Here is a 21,083-nt window from a genome sequence, read left to right as displayed (position 1 = left end):
TTCATTTTGATTTTACAACCTTATAGACCTCTATTTATAAAATCGGAAGTTGCTAAGAGATTTTATTAGAAAACCCCAAAATAGAGAAAAGCCCTTAAGAAAATAATACACAATTCCTTTTTAGAAACCCTAAAAAGGAAAAAAAGAAAAAAAAATGCAAGACGATTGCATACCCCATCCTCATGAAAGTTTCCCAACATGCAATAGGGGTAATTAAGGATGCTACCAAATTTCAAACACACAACTAAAGGGAGCAGGCTCATATTGCTAGTTTTACCACTGAACTAACCCCTTAGATGTCGGCCCAAACTTCTATGACATTGTCTTCATAGTTTAAAATCTTGAAGGAGGCCAAGAAGATTTTGGTGAGTTATCGCAATCTTGGAGCGATATGAGTGAGATTTCCATTTTGACTCAATCATAATATTAAATTTGGATATATTCTCTTGAAATTTATAAAAATATTTTTATTTTTATTTTTAAAAGATCTACTTCAAAATTTAACCAATAATTTCGTTTTATATATTATTTTCATTTAAAATAATATTGTTTTCAATCTCAATTTCTCAAATACTCAGGGGTACTTCGAGTAAAGTATGGCTGATGTTCATTTATAAATTTTATATGATTGTTTATTATACTTTTATATGCATAAGTGCATTTTAATTTTTTTTATTATTATATCATTTGCTACTGTTTCAATAAAAAAAATTCTTTAATAATTTCATCTTTTACAAGAAATTGCATTGATTTTCTCAATAATCCAAATAATTGATCAAAATAGACATCAAAATTAAAGCTTTCCTTCAATTCTATGGTCTCAACTCGCAAATCCTTGTCCGAGATACATGAGATGAAATTCATCGATTAAAAGATAATAAAAAATTAATGAGTGATAATAAATGACGATTCAATCTCAACTTAGCAAAAAGGTTTATTATATATGGATTTAAAAAATACAATTATTGTGGAGATGCGGGGTATCGATCCCCGTACCTCTCGCATGCTAAGCGAGCGCTCTACCATCTGAGCTACATCCCCTTTGTTTTTCTTAATTTCTGTTAAAATTAAATAATAAAAATCTTTAATTTCTCAACTTGAACCATTTGGTAGAACGGTTGAACTAACCTCAACTAACTACCCCACCAGTTCCACCGCCAAAAAAGATCTACTGGGCGGAGCTCTCGATGTTGAAGCGCTCTCCAAAATAACACAAGACATGAAGAGAAGACGATATCACACAACAAGACAGCAACAACAACAACAAACCCCTCTCATTTATTCCGATTTCGATCGTTTGCCCCAAGAAATCAAACCTACCACTTCTCCTCCTCTCTTAAATTTCTAATCTTCCTCTTCAATTCTCCTAATAATCTCAAATGGAAATCCCATTCTCACGTTTCCACCACATCTCATTAGATCACATCCAAAGTAATTTCAGTATTTCGTCTTCTCTTTTAGATCCTATACTCTTCACAAACCCAAAGATTTCTCTTTTCTGTGTACCTGATTTCTTATTCAACACAAGAAAAAGAAGAACCCCATTCTCTTTTATAAAATGTTCAACAGTAGAACAAGGACTTCAACCAAGACCCAAACCAAAACCCATTCAAATCATCCAAAATCCAGAACCAGAGACCCGTGCTGAAGAAACCCATATAAAAAAACCCAATTCAGGACTTTGTAATCAGATAGAGAAGCTCGTTTTATACAAGAAGTATTTAGAAGCTCTCGAATTTTTTGAAATTTTGGAATGTGAGGGTGATTACGATGTGGGTAGCAGCACGTATGATGCGTTAGTGGATGCGTGTATTGGGTTGAAGTCCATTAGAGGGGTTAAAAGGGTTTATAATTATATGATCGAATCTGGGTTCGAACCAGATCAGTATATGAGAAACAGGGTTTTGTTGATGCATGTGAAATGTGGGATGATGATCGACGCACGTCTATTGTTCGATGAAATGCCTGACAAAAATCGCGTTTCATGGAACACCATTATTGGGGGACTTGTTGATGCAGGGGATTACATGGAGGCCTTCCACTTGTTTCTACTAATGTGGAACGAGTGTTCCGATGGTAGTTCCCGCCTGTTTGCCTCAATGATTCGAGCTTCTGCAGGTTTAGGACTAGTGTTTGTTGGAAGCCAGTTGCATTCATGTGTGTTGAAAATGGGGATGGATGGAGATATTTTTGTGTCTTGTGCTTTGATTGACATGTATAGTAAGTGTGGTAACATCGAAGACGCTCAATTTGTTTTCAATGCGATGCCAGAGAAGACGGTGGTCGCTTGGAATTCAATTATAGCGGGGTATGCGCTTCATGGGTTCAGCGAGGAAGCTTTGAGTATGTATTATGAGATGCGGGATTCGGGTGTGAAGATGGACCACTTCACTTATTCGATAATTATTCGAATATGTGCACGATTAGCTTCACTAGAACACGCAAAGCAAGCTCATGCAGGTTTAGTCCGTCATGGATTTGGATCGGATATAGTAGCAAATACAGCTTTGGTGGACTTTTACAGTAAATGGGGTAGGATCGAAGATGCCCGACATGTTTTCGATAAGATGCCCCGTAAGAATGTCATATCTTGGAATGCTTTGATTGCTGGATATGGAAACCATGGTAGAGGAATTGAGGCTGTTGAGATGTTTGAGAGAATGGTTTGCGAAAGAATGGTTCCCAACCATGTCACCTTTCTCGCGGTTTTATCTGCCTGTGCATATTCGGGTTTATCAGATAGAGGTTGGGAGATTTTTGAGTCAATGAGTAGTGACCACAAGGTCAAGCCTCGAGCAATGCACTATGCATGTATGATTGAGTTGTTAGGCAGAGAAGGGCTCTTGGATGAAGCTTTTGCTTTGATAAGAGATGCTCCCTTTAGGCCTACAGAGAACATGTGGGCTTCCTTGTTGACTGCTTGTAGGGTACACAAGAATTTGGAGCTCGGGAAATTCGCAGCTGAGAGGCTTTATGGAATGGAACCCGAGAAGCTTAGTAACTACGTTGTGCTTTTGAATATATATAACAGCACTGGAAGGTTAGAGGAAGCCGCTGCAGTCCTCCAGACCTTGAAAAGGAGAGGCTTGAGAATGCTTCCTACATGTAGTTGGATTGAAATAAAGAAGCAATCTTACTTTTTCCTTTCCGGAGATAAATCCCATGTTCAAACCAAAGAGATTTACCAAAGATTAGACAATTTGATGTTGGAGATAGCAAAACATGGTTATGTTCCTACTGATAAATCCTTGCTTTCTGATGTGGATGAACATGAACAACGGATTTCATCTTACCATAGTGAGAAGTTGGCAATTACTTTTGGGCTCATTAGCATGTCAGCTTCGACTTCGTTGCAAGTTGTGCAGTGTCATCGGATCTGTGGTGATTGTCATAATGTAATTAAATTGATAGCTATGGTCACTAGACGAGAAATTGTTGTCAGGGATGCTAGCCGATTTCACCATTTCAAAGATGGGACTTGTTCTTGCGGGGATTACTGGTGACTGTACAATTATTTGATTGAGATACGTATAGACCTTGTCATCCAATAAATTCTGTGTATGTTTCTTTCTATCCTTGCAAATACGTATTTTAAACATAATTTGTAGCTCTCCAAAGTTATACATAGAAAACCAGATTTCTTTATTCTAGAACTTTTTGAATTTATAGTTGGAACTATCATGCTCTTCTTTTCATAATTCATGCAAATGTGGTAATTTAATGTACTTCATTCAGATGTGTTATTGTCATGTATATTTATTGACCATACTTTGTGGAAACAGTGGGGCTGATTCAGATGCCATGCGATATTTATTGGTACCACCATTTTGTATTATAAAGGGTTTACCCATATATTTGATAATATTGATGCATCTATTGATTCCTATTATATAGTTTAGAATTATTGGTGGAAAAGGTAGGATTTTCCATATTTTATATGCCAAAAATATTTGGTATGAATAACTCATTTGCCTATTTGAGTAATTTATTTCATGTATTTGTAATCATACAAGGTGCATGCGTAGTTAAGGGCGAAAGGTGCAAAGGCCTCCTAGTGCCCGAGGCATAAGGCTAGACGCACGCCTGAGTGAAGGTGCAATAAAATTAAAAAGATCATATAAATAAAAAATTAAATAGTGAAAGTAGGTTAGGCTACTTTATAAAATTTATAAATATTCTACAATTTCAACAAATATATATTTATATTTATATACAAGTATTTAGTATTTCAATCTCTATAAATAGGTTAGGCTAAACCACAATAAACAAGTATAAATTTATATCTATATACAAGTATTTACTATTTTTTATAAAATTTACTATAATTTATTTTATTTGTATGTTTAAACAGGTATATACAAATACATAAACTAGTAAATTTGAAAAAAAAAAAAAACATTAGATACAAATGCAACAGCGAGTATACGACTTACGAACATACATACAAATATACACTGAATCATTTCTACAAATATTAATATAAATTCAATTTAGTTGAATTTATACTTGGTAATTTAGCTTTACGTTGATCGCCAGATGACAATCTCTCTTTCAAATGTAAAATTCCATTGTGAGAAAGGAAACACATTTGATTAATAATTGTTAAATGTTACTTGTCTTTATTACAAGTTCCAGATGAGACCAACGTTAGAGTCTGAAACATTTTGCACGTTCATAGCCATTTTACATAGAGTAAATATAATACATGATGCACAGTTGCGTGTGCTAGCATCATTTGCCTGCATGAATGCCATAATATTAGATCATTTAGGAGAGCTTACTACACTTGGTGATACAATGTACATTTTTTTCCCCTTATAGATACAAGCACCATTATCACAATATATGTTACTGAAAATTTTATAATTTTATATTTTACTTCTCTAGGGAAAAATCAATTGATGAGCTCCTCAAATGCAATAAGCATACCGGTAAGGTCCCTCCAAAGCATGAGCGACTTCAATAAGAACAACTACTGGAACTTAACAACATGGAACCTAAAGCCACCTACACTAAAGGTTCCATCCCACTTAAATTTGAATCTGGTACCAGCAGTGTATGTTGGTTGAACCTAAATCAATATTAAGCATTTGATGATGGGAAACTGTGTACCTGGGATATCAGTTGGATGGCAATGCATCGAGCTAGCATTGCAGATAAAGGCTATGTACCCGTACAATAACTGTTTAATGTACTGGAACAAGGTCGCAGCAAGCAAGGCTTCACCTCTGCCTGAGGCCTCGTGGACAATCTGATCGTACGACCTAGCTCAATAGAGATGAGTTGGTTTCTCTTAGTTTTCTTTCACATATTGAACTACTGCAAATTTCCCTGTTATGTTTGTTTCTTAGCTTTGCTATATTGTTTGACTTGGCATAAGGGTCTCTACACCAAGTCCAGCTTTACATTGAGCTGGCTGTGTGCATTGTATGGGGACAGTGTGACGCCTGCCCAAAGGTTCGGTGTTCGTGCCCTCCCTACTCAATTTTTGGGGGTGAAGTGAGATTGAGAGATTTTTGTAACTTTGATTTCCCGGAAAATAGTGCAAGGATTTCATCATTACCTGTGGACATTGTAATATTGTCGAATCATATGAATTTTGTATCGTGTTCTCTTTATTTTTAATTTGCATTTTCTCTGAATTGTTATCGTTGATTCTCGGACACAATTTTTGTACATTCCTAGACACTCTTTTCTAATTTTGCCTTATAGTCTCAAAGTAGGTCCCTGCTAGAACAAAAATGTCATACTAATAATACCCATATTTTATCAAGTAAAGTTTAAATGCTTCTTACTGAAAATCCTTTGATCTTATTCCTTCATTCCACTTTGTCTAAAGCCAACTCATTTTGTTATTAAAACCGAGTTTATAATCATTGAATCAAACAATTCAATTCGACACAAACACTGCACTATTGAGATGAGAGGTATTAAAAAAGTGGAAAAGGTCTTCAAACTAAAGGGTTTGTTAATTTGGCTCCAAAAACTAAAAGTTCCAAACCAGACAATCCACCTAAAGTGTTTCTCACTAAAAGACAGGGATTCTAACTTATTAAAGGGCTTCCATATTTATAATTCGAAAATCACAATTATTAATTCCATCGTGATTTTAGGTATAACATATTTATCATAAAAGAATCGGAGTTTTGAACTACTTGGACTTGTAAACATGAATTCTGGTTTGGCTGGTTTTATAATAAGAAGTGATCCATGGAAAATGACTTGTGAAAAAACATATGATTCCTCGTGAATAATGTCTTATATATGTTAATCGATTATATTTGGTCTTACCATCATTAACACAAATAACGACTTTTCAATCTTTGTTCTTTATTTTAAAACTTCAGTTTGTATATTCCTTTCAATAACTAGGTTTGTTATTAATTTTTGTTATGTATGACCAAATCATCTCAATGGACTTCTCTTCAATTAATCCACTTTTTTATCAACATGTTCAGATTTAATTTTATTTTTCTTAGTTTTATAGTAATCTATCTTACATTCCTCAACTCTTCTACTTTCAATCCAAGCACACATCATTTTAAATAAAATTGCAAAATTAACCTTCAAATCCACTCCATTTGTCTCTCAAACATTTTATGAAAATTAATAACAACAACAACAGCTTTATCCCAAAGATTTGGCTAAATGAATTGTATTTCTACATTCCACTCTATCCAAAATCAAGTCTTTTATCGGAGTTCATATTCATTTTCACTATCTTTATCAATATTCTTTGGCTTATCCTTCTAAAAACATTTTATGGATGTCCTTGGTCAACGTTGACTCAAGTCAAAAGAAGAATCACCATTTTGTTGGATTTAATGCTAGTTTAGCCAATTAACTAGATGGATCAAAAAAAGAAAAAGAAAAATTTACATTGCGGGCCCAATGAGAATATATAAGTCACCTTGTGAATGTGATCCAGATCCATTTTGACGCTCATGGAAAGTAAATAGAAACGGAGTGAAATTTATTTCTTTAAAAAAAAAAAAAAAAAGTCTTACTGCGAAACCCATGTCCAAGTACTATTTACATATTTTCCCCTAAAACTAAAACTAAAACAATGCTCTTCAAAGTTCAAACCCTACTTTCTCACTTTCCTTACAAGCTATTCTTTCACATAATTTTTTATTTTTATATGATAAAATTATCCTTCATTTGTAGGTTGTACCCAAGTTGTAGCCGTACGTATAATTTAGAACATTGGAATTTTATGTGCTAAGTTGATGAATCAATGAAAAGCCGTCACGCGTATTGAACAAAAAATAAAACCCAAATGCTTAAACAGCTTAAAATTTTCCCCCCAATCACTTTTGTTTTTGTAATACACATGACATGGCGCTGTGCCATTAGTTCATCAGCTTAGCACATAAAATTCAACATAGCAAATCTCTATATTGTAATTTATCCTTAACTCTTAAGGTTAAAGATGATCAATTTTTTTTTTGGAAGAAAAATCAATAGTTTTTAACTATAGATTCAAGTTAAGGGTATTTATGTAAGTATCATAAGGTGGGCTGAGGTTAAGGAAACGCCTTGAAAAAAGGGTATCTCAAATATTCAGGACAAAGTGGAGGGATATGTTTAAATTGCCCTTTAAAATATTTTAAACGTACAGGGGTTTAAAAACTCATTTCTATTATTTGATGAAAACGACCCTTAAATATAGCTATAAGATGGAGGCATTTTTGAAATTTTAAACTTGGTGTCGACAATCCTTTACACGGCTAACTCTCATTATAATAATAAGATTCCTCAATGACGTGTACAAGGGTAATTTAGTCATATACCCTAATTTTTTTTGTTTTTGTGAATTTGTGAATTGTGAGACGACCATTTATATGTTTTAACTACAACAACATCGACCAAGCACTTCTATCGGAAGTTAACAGAAAATTACCCACATTCCACCATCTTCATAGTTCATTATTTTTCCCAAAATCTGTTGATGTTATAAGGATTGATATTACAAGTGATCATCATTAGAGATTTGATTAACATTTTTTAATTATTAATTTAATATAATATACATATATATAATATAATAACGAGATGAGTTGGACATAATTAAATTTAAATTTGACATTGATTTAGTCAATCATAAATTTTGAAACCAACCTCCTTTGCCTGCTTAAAATCAAATCCCCAATTTTTTTTTTAGGTTTTTGTCAAGACCAAGTCAGGTGATAGGCCAACAAATGAGATTAACAGCCTTACTTCAACCTCTTCACTTTTTTAAATAAAAAATTTAATTTATTTAAGAATATTAAATTTTTTTTATATCAAAATTCCATAATTTTCTATTTTGAATATAGTTTTAGTTAAGTCATTTAAGATTTATTTATTGAATAATGATTTCCTAACTAGAAAGTCTTCAGTTAGTCAATACTTGGTTGATGTGTCATGAAAATAAAATCATAGATCATTATCCTCGGGATACCCTCTTATTTATTTTCTTTCAATTTGATTTCAAAGATAAAATAATACAAAAAAATCAAGTAATTAATAATTAGTGGCAATGTTGTGCAACTGCAAACTAAAGATTGAAGAAGTGCATTGGGGAAAAAATCAAGGGTATTTCAGGCATGTTTGTTAGTCTTTAACAGAAGACCATAAATCAAGGGGCATAAACCACAAGGGCATCTAACTAAGTAACTATTCAGCAAAAACAATTAACAGTTGATTTGCTCTCCTCACGTCTCTTTTGCGCGTTAAAATGTGTGTGAACTAAACAAAAACGCTAAGGATTTTCTGAAGAAAACGAAAAAATAATTAAATTAAATTAAATAAAGTCTATGTTCTTCTTCGGCTGCTTCTATACGGCATCATCCTTCGAAGGCAAATCTTATTTACTGGTCAAGCCACCCCAGATTCAATTCCAGTTGTTTGAGCTCATTTTCATAGATCTGCTACGGAAAACTTGGTTGATCTGAACAAATCGGTGAAGAATCATTCATTTTTCGGGGGGGATTTTCGAAGCTATTTTGATTATATTTCAGTTCGTTAGAGCTCAATTAGATCGATTTTACTTGAAAATAATTGATTCGAAATTTCGGGGTTTTAGAACTGAAGCACGGTTTTGATTTTATTCAGAATCGTTTGGTAATATTTGAGTGTGCTAGAAATTTCATTTTTTTCATCTGAAATTTTCGGAGACTTGCAGTGATTTTTACGACTATATATTTAAGAATGTAATTTTAGGGTTTTAGAAAAAATTACAATAATAAACTTGATTGAGTTGGAGATAAATCCTCACAGTTTGATGTTTTAGGGCGTCTGTTGGCCGAGATATCTATGAAATGAAAAGGAGGATAATAAGGTTTTGGGAACTTTAACGATTTGAGAAGCGATGGATGTGAGAAGAATTGGTTGTGTTATTGTTTTTGTGATCTTGCTTTGTGTTATAGCCACCGCAAGCCCCGAAGTTTGGAAGAGAGCAAAGCAATTGAATTTCTTCTTAAGCAATAGAGCTTCGGCTTATCCGGGTGTAGACGATGACATGGTACGAATTATAGCAATTTTTTGCATTTTATGTTCTTATGTGTTGCTTGTTTTTCTTTTTCAACTGAAGTTTCTTGCTGCTTTATTGTTTGGGTGTAATCAAGTTTGAACATTGGAACTTGTTTCATTCCATTTGAAAGAGTTAAAGTATATGGAGATTAATAATAGTTTCGATCATTGTGGGCATAGAATCATATTGGATTGTCTTCTCCAATTTTTGAAGGGCGTGTGCAAATTCTTCTTTGAACCCTTCACATCTTTTGCCACTCAAATAATGAACTCATAGATTGCATATAAATGAATTGATGAATGACAATTTTCTACATGATTCTCTTATGGATTTCATGAGAGAATTTTGTCATATGTTGTCATGTAATAGAGATTTAGCCACAAACACTGGGTGGACTACCCTGTGGAGCATCTATGGAGTACCATCAACGTGGGCACATTAGGTAGTCTCTAAGGCTTGGTGTTGAGAAAGTTGTAGTAGGCCTAAGATATTTTCCTTTTCTGAAGCCTCATTGGATGGTTTCGCTGATTAAAACCTTAGTGGATGAGTTGTTTGACTCACGAGCTTTAACTCTTTTTAATAAGGCATAGTTTGTGATAAATTTGGGGGTCCAACTCAAAACCAATTGGCAATGAGTGGAGAGGCTCAGGATCTTATAAGGAAAGAGACAAGGCAATTTGTGTTCGATGTGGGACTAAACTCAACAGTTTGTTTTTTGGAAACATCTTTTTACCCATTTCATAGTCTGGGTTCTTGGACTGGTATCCCCACTTCTTTCTCTTTGAAATTTATTGTTTCTATATTGTCCGGTTCAACTGTTCCACGATTGAATTAGGACTGTCCGACTGGTCCACCCCATACCCCAAGTTACACCTCAACAGCTCAAAGAGTAGCTTCAGTTGCCTTTTACAACGCTAAGGAGTACTTTGGTGCAAGTCAAGGGCAGTTTTAAAAGGTAGAGGGAGGCTACAATTGACGTAGTAAGAATAAAATCTGAAGATGCATGTCTTGGCAAAAGAAACAGCTCTATGAACTCCATCTTTAACTAGGATATCTACTTTCCAATTACCAAGACTTTCATATAGGTGGACAAGATGCCCAAAAAACAGACCAAGAGTTGTGTCTATTTTGTTAAGTCAAAGATTCTCCACAAAAGCATGAAACTTTCTTCTTGCTGGAGGCACGACAAACACTGCTTGGATCACCATCAACCATTTTTATGAAATTGTAGTCTTTTGACTATTTTTAATCATTGAAGGAGAGAAAAAGGCTTTGTCCCTGCTTGAAACACTCTCCCTGAAAGTTAGAGACATGCATGCCAATGTAGGGAGTTTAGTATATTCTTGTTAGTATTTATAATAGTTATCTACTGAAAAATGTACGCGTGTATGATTTAAGGTGTTGTTGCATATTGTAATTGTTTACCATAAAAGGTAAACTAGCTGAACATACATTGCTCATGAACCAAGCCGACTCTAACATGTATGTTCTCAACACAGATAGATTTCTAAAATTGAAAGGTTCTAGCTACGGTGAATTGAAACGCATTATGTGATAAAATGTGGCAAAATTTCAATTTATATAACCGAGTTCAAAGAGATCCATTGAGGTGTGAGATTTTTTCTAAGCTTTATGATCATGAATATTATCCACTAGTTCTGATTAGTTGAAGCAATTCATCATATTTTTAGATACGGATGGAATGCTAAAGGCATAAATTGGAGCATATCAAAGTGTTTAGCTATTCAAAAAGTTAGAAAACATGGAGAAACAGACAGGCCACCTAACTAGCATCTTATATAAATTGTGACGAAACCCTCTTTTTTTGTCCTGATTTTCTTTACCATCAATCTAAGTTAGTTGGGGTTGGTGCACAATTCACAAGCTGCCTCAGCTTCGAGGTTGCATACTGCTTGTACATGAATCCACTGGTATCTTTCAGCTGTAATGATTTTCTGTGAAGATGTCCAAAACACAGTTTTGGTTATGGCAAAATTTATTATCACTTTAAACTGTTAAGAAATGCCGTTTATTTTTTCGATTGGCACTACATTTCTAATCCCTAAAATTTTGATGAAATCAAATGACTGCAGGCAGAGCAGTTGTGGATCAATTGCAGGTTTGATTTGATGCACATAAAAGAATCTATTGAAAGTTTTGACTTATATCTTCCAGATAAAATGTCCATTGGATCCAAGGAAATCAAGTCAAAAGAACAATCAAAGGACAATCTACAGAAAGCTATAAGTGTTCTGCCTCCACAAATTAAGCAAACTTTTCTGGATTGTTTAAGAGAGCATAATATTGCATTTCATGTTTCTGGAGAAGAAGTTGTCTCGAAGAATTGGTACACTAAGTATCTTGAATCCCTTTTGAGTTGGCCTGATGATTCCAGGCGATATCTGAGTGGCGAGTTGCTTGAAATAGGAGCAACCCCTGCCCCTGCCCCTGCCCCCTCCCCTGGAGTTCAACCACCTACGTATGGTCCAGCACCATCTTCTGATCCAGCACCTCCCAGTTCAGAGGAGCCCCCTGTTGAGTCTCCACGACCATTTTTTCCAACAAATCTTGATTCAAATGTTCAACCTTCACCCATTGATCTCGCTCCACATCCACCACCAAAGAAAGAGCAAAGCAATAAAACAGTTATTGTTGCTGTTGTCGTAACTGCATCAGTAACTTTTATCTTTGCTGCTCTGCTCTTTTATTGCTATAACAAATGCAGAAACAACAGTGGCTCAGGAGATGGACCAAAGGATGAGAGTCCCCTTCTCTCCTTGAGCCTAAGCGATTACTCTGTTGGTATGTACATAGATAGATCTGGTCCAATTTTGTTATTTAATTTTTTTAATAATTCAGTGATTCTGAGTTTCTTTTGAATTTTGAACGTTTCAGGTTCCTCACACAAGACTTTCGTTGTAGAAAATTCAACTAACAAAGAGAAGTTTGGAAGTCTGTCTTTTAGTAAACTCAGCCGAAATGGAAGACCCTCGGCAGAATCATCTGCTGCACCCACCAATGGGTATACCCCCGTATCAACTCCACCTCTGAAGCCTCCCCCTGGAAGGGCTGCTCCACCCTCTCATGGACCACCACTTCCACCACCTATACCTTCTGGCATCAAGCCTGCTCATCGTCCACCACCACCTCCAATGGGTGCTCCACCTCGTCCACCACCACCTCCAATGGGTTCTGTACCTCGTCCACCACCACCTCCAATGGATTCTGTACCTCGTCCACCACCACCTCCAATGGGTGCTCCACCTCGTCCACCACCACCTCCAATGGGTTCTGCACCTCGTCCACCACCACCTCCAATGGGTTCTGCACCTCGTCCACCACCACCTCCAATGGGTTCTGCACCTCGTCCACCACCACCTCCAATGGTTACTCCACCTCGTCCTCCACCACCATTGTCTGGCAAGTCAAAAGTGACACCACCTTCGCCCCTTGGGCCATCCTTTCCAGGAACGTCTGGTGCAGGAGTTGGTGCAAATGTCGAAGCTGATGCTCCGAAAACTAAGCTAAAGCCATTCTTCTGGGACAAAGTTCTTGCAAATCCTGACCATTCAATGGTTTGGCATCAGATTAGATCAGGCTCATTCCAGTAAGGCTCTAAATCTGTCTCAAGTTTTTCTTAATCCTGGCAATCAATGAAGGATTAAGTATCGTAGGTTTGAGATATATAAACAGTTTAATATACATTTTACAGGTTCAATGAAGAGATGATCGAAAATCTTTTTGGGTACAATGCTGCTGATAAAAATAAAACTCAGCTGAAGAAAGAGTTTCCATCCCAAGATACTCCTATGCAATATATTCAGATTATTGATTCTAAAAAGGCACAAAATTTAGCAATTCTTCTACGGGCGTTGAATGTAACAACAGAAGAAGTCTGTGATGCACTTCGGGAAGGTGATCCTCTCTTCTTTGTTACTGTTGAAAAAATGATTTGCAGTGTAAAAAAAACAGGTTATACGTTTATCACTGGAAAAGAATTCTCGAACAATAAAAGGGTCAATACAAATTAATTCAAATTTTCTGAGCATTAATACCATTATTTCTGCTGCAGCTTGCCTAGACTCATGAACACCATTTTAACACATTGTGATTACTTTTCATAAATGCCTATGTTAAAAAGAATTTTCAATTTCTCTTTGTAATAGTTCAATTTTATTTAGTTACATAATTGTACTGGATTTTGAATGCATTAAAAAGATGTTCTATCATGACTAAACCAGGAAATGAGCTTTCTGTGGAACTCCTCCAAACTTTGTCAAAGATGGCGCCAACAAAAGAAGAAGAACTGAAGCTTAGGCTATATAGTGGTGACCTTTCCCAATTAGGGCCAGCGGAGCGGTTCCTTAAAGTCTTGGTTGATATCCCTTTTGCTTTCAAACGTATGGATTCATTGTGTTTCATGAGTTCTCTTCAGGAGGAAGTCTCCAGCATCAAAGAATCCTTAGCAAATTTAGAGGTAGACTTTGGAGTTGTTAATTGCATCTCTTATTGGAGTTTGTGCTTGACTTAGTAAAACTCATCTTTTCATTCTTGGTCAAGATTCTAATAAATATAGAATTCTCCTCTATATCTTGGGGAAATGTATGCCCAAAGGCATATCAGTAAGGAAGAAGGTATGAAAACATGTCAGAGCATCTTGTGTTATTTGTGTGTGTGGTGTTGCATGTGTGAGTTGCGCTTAAAAGCATCCAATACAAATAAAATTTGACCTTCATACCATTGGCATGATATTGTACAGAACAATAATATGTTGTAGGTTGGTGCAGTTGGATGCCTGCACAGAAAGTAAAAGGGTATGCATTGTTGATAGTGATTGCTTATAGTGAAATTTAGGTTAAAAAAAGGAGGCTACATTTCTTTTTCAGGAAAATGTGTTCCCTGATGTGTGGACTGTGCATGATCATCTTCTCCATTTAACTCTATCAAGACCATATCTTCAATCAAGAGATGATCATTTATTTTCTTACTACCTCCATCCATATAATTTTTGACCTTACTCTTGCTTTTTTAGAGCCCTCAAGTGGCCTCAACTTACTCCAAAGTATTCAATTTCACTGTTGTTGTTACTTGTTTTCTTTGCACATGTGCAAACTATCTCAAACATCTTTCCTTATTTTATCTCTTATTAGAACTATTTCTAGACTTCCTGAAAAAATAGTCATCTATTGTTTTTCTTAGTCATACTATGTATCTGTCTCATCATCTTCATCTCTGCTATACTCATTCCATATATATGTTGCTTTTCAGTTGTCCAACCTTCAACTCCATAAAGCATGAATGGTCTTATTGTTGTCTTTTAAAACTCTATTCTGTGTTATGCACCCAACACTAATTCAATGGGTCACTTGTTCACCAGTTTCTCCATCTTTTTATATAATTGAAATGAATGATGGAAGTTGTCTCTTGTGGGTATTGTTTGTCCATCAATCTTAACTAGTGGTTCATCCCTTGAAGCCTCCTGACTAAACTTGCATGACATATATTCTATCTCGCTCCTACTTATTTCAAAATCCTCAACTTAATGCATAGAGTATGAATGTTATCTACAAAAATACTAAACTTGCATGACATATATTCTATCTTGCTCCTTGTTTCAAAATCCTCAACTTAATGCATAGAGTATGCATGTTATCTTCAAAAATACTATCAGCCTACAGAAAGCAGGGGGTGATGGTACCCACTACTTGATTAATTTATTTTGTTTCAAGATAAATGTTAATAAGTCCCTCTTAACACACAGTAATCATCAAAAGGAGAAAAAAAAAAGGGAAGATGCAGGTTAGTGATTGTGGGAACGCTAAAAATTATAATAATTCTTCCAACGAATCAAGCTGACTGCTGAAATTGCTAAAAAAATGCTTTTGGATTCATCCATGTGCACACATACGAAGAATTTATTTATTTATTTTCATTTGTTAGTGATGGATATAATATGTTGGGCGTGTTCGAACTCTCATTCTTGTATTTTCTGTTTGGAATGGCTTTGTTTTCCTTTCCTGATTAATATTTAAGTTCCGTGCATACCTTTTTTGTATGGCAGGTAGCTTGCAAGGAACTCAAGAACAGTCGGTTGTTCCTGAAAATCTTAGAAGCTGTTCTCAAAACTGGCAACCGCATGAATGATGGTACTTTCCGGGGTGGTGCACAGGCTTTCAAGCTTGACACACTCTTGAAACTGGCCGATGTGAAAGGAACTGATGGCAAGACAACACTCTTGCACTTTGTCGTCCAAGAGATAATCCGCTCTGAGGGGGTACGTGCTGCCCGTGCAGCCAGTGAAAGCCAGAGCCTGTCTAGTGTGAAGTCGGAGGATCTTGTTGGAGATTCTCCCCATGAATCAGGGGATCACTATCGCAGCCTTGGCCTTCAGGTGGTTTCAGGTTTGGGCGGTGAGCTTGAGAACGTCAAGAAGGCAGCAGCGTTGGATGCCGATGGCATAACAGGCACTGTATCCAAACTCGGCCAGGAATTGCTGAAGAGCAGGGCATTCCTGAACTCTGATATGAAGAGTTTTGGGGAGGACAGCGGATTCTATCGCACGCTTCGGAGTTTTGTAGAGCATGCTGAGGTTGACATCACGTGGCTTCTAGAAGAAGAAAAGAGGATAATGGCTTTGGTGAAGAGAACTGCAGAGTACTTCCATGGGAATGCACGGCATGATGAGGGCTTGCGTTTGTTTGTGATTGTTCGGGATTTCCTAATAATGATAGATAAGATATGCAAGGAAGTGAGAGAATCTGCAATGAAGTTGTCAAGGGAGCCAAGGAATAGGGAGTCTTCAAGAGTGCCACCTTCTCCAGAATTACATAAGCGGCTTTTTCCCGCTATCATGGACCGGCGGATGGACAGTTCCGATGACGAGAGCTCATCTCCTTAGTTTTCATTGGCAGGAGGTATGTGTAATTAGTTGGCTTTGAAGCATATGTCATTATCTTTTTTTTTTTTCCCTTATTAGTAGTGTTTGTAAAGCTAAGTTTTAAATTTTTGAAACATCTTTATTTCTTGTTTCTGACATTTATTCAGGTGGCTCTATAAATTTGGTCAGTGACATCTCTGCTGGATACGTGCCCGAAGAAACTCGTGAAGTTCTGAGCTCCAACCCTGATTCCTTTGTAGATGTCATTTGTAGATGAAAATTAATTATTTTGAAAGATTGATTGAAGGGATGGGAGGGAAGAATCCATGACATTATACTTCTCTCATAGGTTCCACAGTCTGTGAAAGCGGGAAATTATATAACCACTTACTACAACTAACGTCACCCCAGTTATGTGGACGGGGGACACAGAATCGACACCCATTTTTGGTCTAAGGATTACTTTGAAGGGTTAAGAGGTAACGATTTCATCCATTATGTTAGTTTCATTCTGAAACTGGAAAATGCGGAACCCAGTGAAGGCCTTCGAGGCTTATTTGATGTGCTTGTATTTGTTGTTGGGTTTATTTTGTAGAGTATTTTGTAGCTCCTAGCAATATTTGGGATGCCCATGGCATCACTAAATCTAAATGTGATGATTTGTTTTCTTTTTGGCAAAATCTTGAAGGCATGCAATGTCTTTGTTATATATTCTTCTGAGTTTCCATCCTTGCTATATTTTTTTGGCAAAATCATGATTTGTTAACCCATAGACACCATGGTTTTGAAAGAAAGGTTCAGTTCATGATGTTCCAACTCTTGTAAGGGCTTGGATGATGCTCTCAATTAGTTGATGAGAAAGAAATATACAGAACAAAAATATTCCTAAATTGAAAAGGAGGGCTGGGTATCCAATCTGGAGATTCATTTACCAATGTGTGTCACATGTAATTACCCTTTTAGATAAGTGGTACTGGAATGGTATAATGCTTTTAATAGGAATCTTATTGAAATTTGTTTGCAAAATATACTTATGTCCATAAAAATAAAAAAAATACTTTAGTACTTGAGAAGTGTGAAATTGTTTTTTTGCAAACAATATGGAAGAAAATTCCACAGCTAGGTCCGTTATTAGAAATTTAGACCTTAAAAGTATTTTCTTGAAAAAAAAAATCTGTCATTGAGCAATTTTATTATATCCCTTTTATCTCTACAAGGATTAAAGAGGCGTTTTGAAAGTTTTGGGGTCTTTAAAACAGTTATTTAGTGTCTTTGAAACGGTTATAAGTGATTAAACAAGGTACTCATTTTTATCGAATAATAATATTTCATTAAAAAAGACATATTTTACGATCAGAATATTAGTCATGGGCAGTTTCGTCCTTTCATTCGTAGATTCGAACTTTACATAACACAACCAAAGATCCTCAAACCGACATAGCCTCCCTCATCTGACCGTCAAATGTAAGTATAAACCAACGGTTAAAGATCGCGATCCTCGTCATCGCTTCCCATTGGGCACGATATGTATCAGAAGTCTGATGACACCTATAAATATGAGATGAAGGAAAAGTGCCTCATAAATCCCCAAATCTCTCTCTCTCTTGAAAACCCTCAGAATTCAAACTCTGCAATAGATCTGTGAAGATGGCAGGAAGGGGAAAATCTCTGGGCTCTGGAGCATCGAAGAAGGCAACATCGCGGAGCAGCAAAGCCGGTCTGCAATTCCCGGTCGGCAGAATTGCAAGGTTCCTGAAAGCCGGAAAGTACGCGGAGCGAGTCGGTGCTGGTGCTCCTGTATATCTCGCAGCGGTCCTTGAATATCTGGCAGCAGAGGTATGTTTATGAATTAGGGATAGGGTTAGGGTTTGTGTTTTTTGTCAATTCGATTTGTTCGTAAATTAATTGAAGTGTAAAAATGATATAATTGGTAGGTGTTGGAATTGGCTGGAAACGCAGCGAGAGATAACAAGAAGACGAGAATAGTACCACGACACATACAATTGGCGGTGAGGAACGATGAGGAGTTGAGTAAATTGCTTGGTTCAGTTACAATAGCTAATGGAGGAGTGATGCCTAACATTCACAATCTCTTGTTGCCTAAGAAGACTGGTTCTACCAAGTCTGCTGCTCCTGCTGATGATGATTAGTTTCATATCAGCAAATGCCGAACAAAGAAACATTTATGGCTGTTTTTTGTGTTTTTTTAGTTTAGGGTTTGTTCAGAAGAGGTCTTTTTCCTCTTTTTTTTTTTTCCCCTTCTAATTTTAGATCAATGTATATTTTCGATGGCTTTAATATTATCTTGTGTGAATTAAAGAAGATTTCGATGCCCATTTCTAATTTGAGATTGATAATTTTGCAATCTTTAAACTACAACCAGAATTGAATTGGTCAAGCCCCCAAGTTGGACAAAAGTAAACATAAATGTTTGTTTTCTCCAACATGTTAAACAGTAACATGAAATCACACACATGGATAGTATTTTATATAAACCGGCCATTCTTGCCATTGTTTAAATTTAAAAAAAAAAAAAAAAAAAAATCAGCGATAAAATGATAGTTTATGGAAAGCAACTCCAACGTGTCCTTCAAAACTTCGTTTGGAGGCAGAATCAACTAGAGGAAGACATGTATAGCCGCTCTATTTATTTAATTTTTTTTTTTGTCTCAAATCAGTCAAAATATCGGAAGAGGAGGGGCGGGCATGTCATTAGTTTGAAAGAAAAGCTGTGTTTCAAATATTCATTGAAAAATTGAGGGGATGACAAAGTTAAAATGGGTATGTCCGTTGGAAAATATTAAGAAAATAAATGGGGTTTCAAGAAGCCCAAGAAATCAAGGAGGGGGACAATTGCCAAAAATTCAAGCCATGGTAGGCAAACATGGGGCAGTCTTAAAATATATTAAAACTATTAGTAGACTTTTGTAATTTAAAAAATTCTTTTTGGGGGCAATTTCCCCCACTATAAATCTGCCCTTGTTGGTGGAGGATGAAATTCTAAGAAATTTGAAATGTTTTAAAAATAGATAATTTTCACACTGAATGAATTTTTTTCAATTTGGCACATTCAATGGACATCTGAATCAATGTATGTTGTATGTGACAGAATAAGAGAATGGAAATTTAGATATTTTTCTGTATATTATTGAAGGAATTGATCAAATATATACAGCCAAGAGTATAACAGAATTGCCTAGTCTTAAGCCTATATACATGGAAATAGAAAGCTGAAAAACAGAATATACAGAGTTTGGTATAATAACTGTACAATAGCTGTAGAGAACAAGTCTTCATAGCTGTAGAGAACAAGTCTTGAGATGAGGACGTGTCTGTTATACCCCTCAAGATGGAGCTCGACATGAGAGGCCAATCTTGTCTCGAAGAAACAGAAATCGACTCTGGGAAGCGGCTTGGTGAGAAGATTAGCAAGTTGATCATTGGAGGAGACATGAGCAACTCTGAGAATTCCACTCTGGACCTGATCACGAATGAAGTGGAAGTCTATAGCAACATGTTTCATTCTAGAGTGAAAAACAGGATTAGAACACAACTGAGTTGCCCCGACATTATCACAGTAAATGACTGGACAAGTAGGTAGCTGAATACCAAGATCACACAGCAAAGAGGACACCCAATTTAATTCAGCAGCTGTATTTGCAACAGACCGATATTCAGCTTCTGTAGATGAACGGGCAATGGTTTTCTGTTTTTTGGAGCTCCAAGATATAGGATTGCGACCAAGATAAATAATATAGGCACCTGTGGAGGAGAAGTGGTCTGAGTCGCCTGCCCAATCAGCATCAGAGTAGGCATGTAAGGCTTCAGAAAATGCATGTAAGGATAGAAGAGAATCACAGTAAAGCTGAAGGCCATGATCAGGAGTACCACAAAGATAACGAAGTAGACGTTTAACAAGTGTCCAGTGCTCAGTTGTGGGCGTGTGCATAAACTGAGATAGCTTGTTGACAGCAAAGGCTATGTCAAGTCTTGTGAGAAGCAGATATTGGAGACTTCCAACAACTGCTCTAAACTCTGTAGGATCAGATAATTTATCCCCTGAATGCAGCGAGAGTGTTGTACCTGATGGAAGAGGAGTTTGAACTGGTTTAGCCTCAGACATGTGAGTTCGAGCAAGAAGATCAAGTAAGTATCGACGTTGAGAAAGTAGGAAGCCTTGCGGATTGGGAACAATTTCAACTCCAAGAAAATAAGAAAGTTTGCCAAGATCCTTAAGAGAGAACCTGTTGGCTAACAAATGAATAAACCGATTCACCAAGTGTTCATTATCCCCAGTAATGATAAGATCGTCAACATAGACCAATAAATAAACAAGATGTCCACCGGATTTAAGGACAAAGAGTGATGTATCAGCATGGGAGTTTTTGAATCCTGATTGAAGAAGAAAAGATCTGAGTTCTTGATACCATGCGCGAGGAGCCTGCTTTAGGCCATAAATAGCTTTCTGTAGCTTACAAACATGTGATGGGGAGTCTTGATCAATGAAACCTGGTGGCTGATTCATATACACATTCTCAGTGAGAGTACCTTGCAGGAAGGCGTTATTAACATCAAGCTGACGAAGTATCCAGCCACAACTGACTGCAACACTGAGGACAAGTCTGATGGTGGTAGGCTTGACTACCGGACTGAAGGTATCATAATAATCAATGCCTGGGCGTTGATGAAAAC

General features: G+C 36.3%; 3 protein-coding genes and 1 non-coding gene across 6 annotated transcripts; 3 read left to right on the top strand and 1 right to left on the bottom strand.

Moving 5' to 3' along the window:
- Window positions 1-968: 968 nt before the first annotated feature.
- TRNAA-AGC (transfer RNA alanine (anticodon AGC)) lies at window positions 969-1,041 on the bottom strand. Its single transcript has one exon. It is a non-coding gene; the product is annotated as a tRNA-Ala (tRNA).
- Window positions 1,042-1,142: 101 nt separating this feature from the next.
- On the top strand, window positions 1,143-5,642 carry EMB3141 (Pentatricopeptide repeat (PPR-like) superfamily protein). The gene is made up of 2 exons (XM_086448836.1): window positions 1,143-3,558; window positions 4,888-5,642. Exon 1 carries the CDS (start codon window positions 1,380-1,382, stop codon window positions 3,501-3,503), a length of 2,124 nt encoding a protein of 707 aa, XP_086304962.1. The 5' UTR covers window positions 1,143-1,379; the 3' UTR covers window positions 3,504-3,558; window positions 4,888-5,642.
- Window positions 5,643-8,718: 3,076 nt separating this feature from the next.
- Window positions 8,719-17,100, top strand: LOC147411452 (formin-like protein 3). Of its 3 annotated transcripts, none has more exons than XM_086448803.1 (7): window positions 8,719-9,505; window positions 11,608-12,316; window positions 12,410-13,121; window positions 13,227-13,429; window positions 13,756-13,991; window positions 15,576-16,428; window positions 16,581-17,100. In XM_086448803.1, exons 1-6 carry the CDS (start codon window positions 9,353-9,355, stop codon window positions 16,410-16,412), a joined length of 2,850 nt encoding a protein of 949 aa, XP_086304929.1. In that variant the 5' UTR covers window positions 8,719-9,352; the 3' UTR covers window positions 16,413-16,428; window positions 16,581-17,100. The 3 variants fall into 3 exon arrangements, with proteins under 3 accessions (XP_086304929.1, XP_086304919.1, XP_086304936.1); XM_086448793.1 differs by having other exon boundaries at window positions 8,720-9,505; window positions 16,559-17,100; XM_086448810.1 differs by having other exon boundaries at window positions 9,366-9,505; window positions 11,690-12,316; window positions 16,559-17,100.
- Window positions 17,101-17,956: 856 nt separating this feature from the next.
- LOC147411451 (putative histone H2A.3) lies at window positions 17,957-18,715 on the top strand. The gene is made up of 2 exons (XM_086448823.1): window positions 17,957-18,227; window positions 18,326-18,715. The coding sequence occupies exons 1-2, from the start codon at window positions 18,039-18,041 to the stop codon at window positions 18,539-18,541; spliced, it is 405 nt and encodes a 134-aa protein (XP_086304949.1). The 5' UTR covers window positions 17,957-18,038; the 3' UTR covers window positions 18,542-18,715.
- Window positions 18,716-21,083: the final 2,368 nt, after the last annotated feature.

The sequence above is a fragment of the Akebia trifoliata genome, chromosome 1 (genome assembly GCF_017979445.1).
Source record: "Akebia trifoliata isolate Shusen 1 chromosome 1, ASM1797944v1, whole genome shotgun sequence".
Taxonomy (NCBI): Eukaryota; Viridiplantae; Streptophyta; class Magnoliopsida; order Ranunculales; family Lardizabalaceae; genus Akebia; species Akebia trifoliata.
The sequence above is the reverse complement of the archived record's forward strand: the minus strand, read 5'-3'. Positions and strand labels throughout refer to the sequence as shown.

Excerpts from the sequence above, each read along its gene's own strand:
- LOC147411452 (XM_086448803.1), top strand. The coding sequence starts at position 9,353 with ATGGATGTGAGAAGAATTGGTTGTGTTATTGTTTTTGTGATCTTGCTT. Across the intron at positions 9,506-11,607 it reads CGGGTGTAGACGATGACATG|GCAGAGCAGTTGTGGATCAA; the intron begins GTACGAATTATA and ends AAATGACTGCAG. Across the intron at positions 13,992-15,575 it reads AATCCTTAGCAAATTTAGAG|GTAGCTTGCAAGGAACTCAA; the intron begins GTAGACTTTGGA and ends TTTGTATGGCAG.
- LOC147411451 (XM_086448823.1), top strand. The coding sequence starts at position 18,039 with ATGGCAGGAAGGGGAAAATCTCTGGGCTCTGGAGCATCGAAGAAGGCA. Across the intron at positions 18,228-18,325 it reads TTGAATATCTGGCAGCAGAG|GTGTTGGAATTGGCTGGAAA; the intron begins GTATGTTTATGA and ends TATAATTGGTAG.
- EMB3141 (XM_086448836.1), top strand. The coding sequence starts at position 1,380 with ATGGAAATCCCATTCTCACGTTTCCACCACATCTCATTAGATCACATC.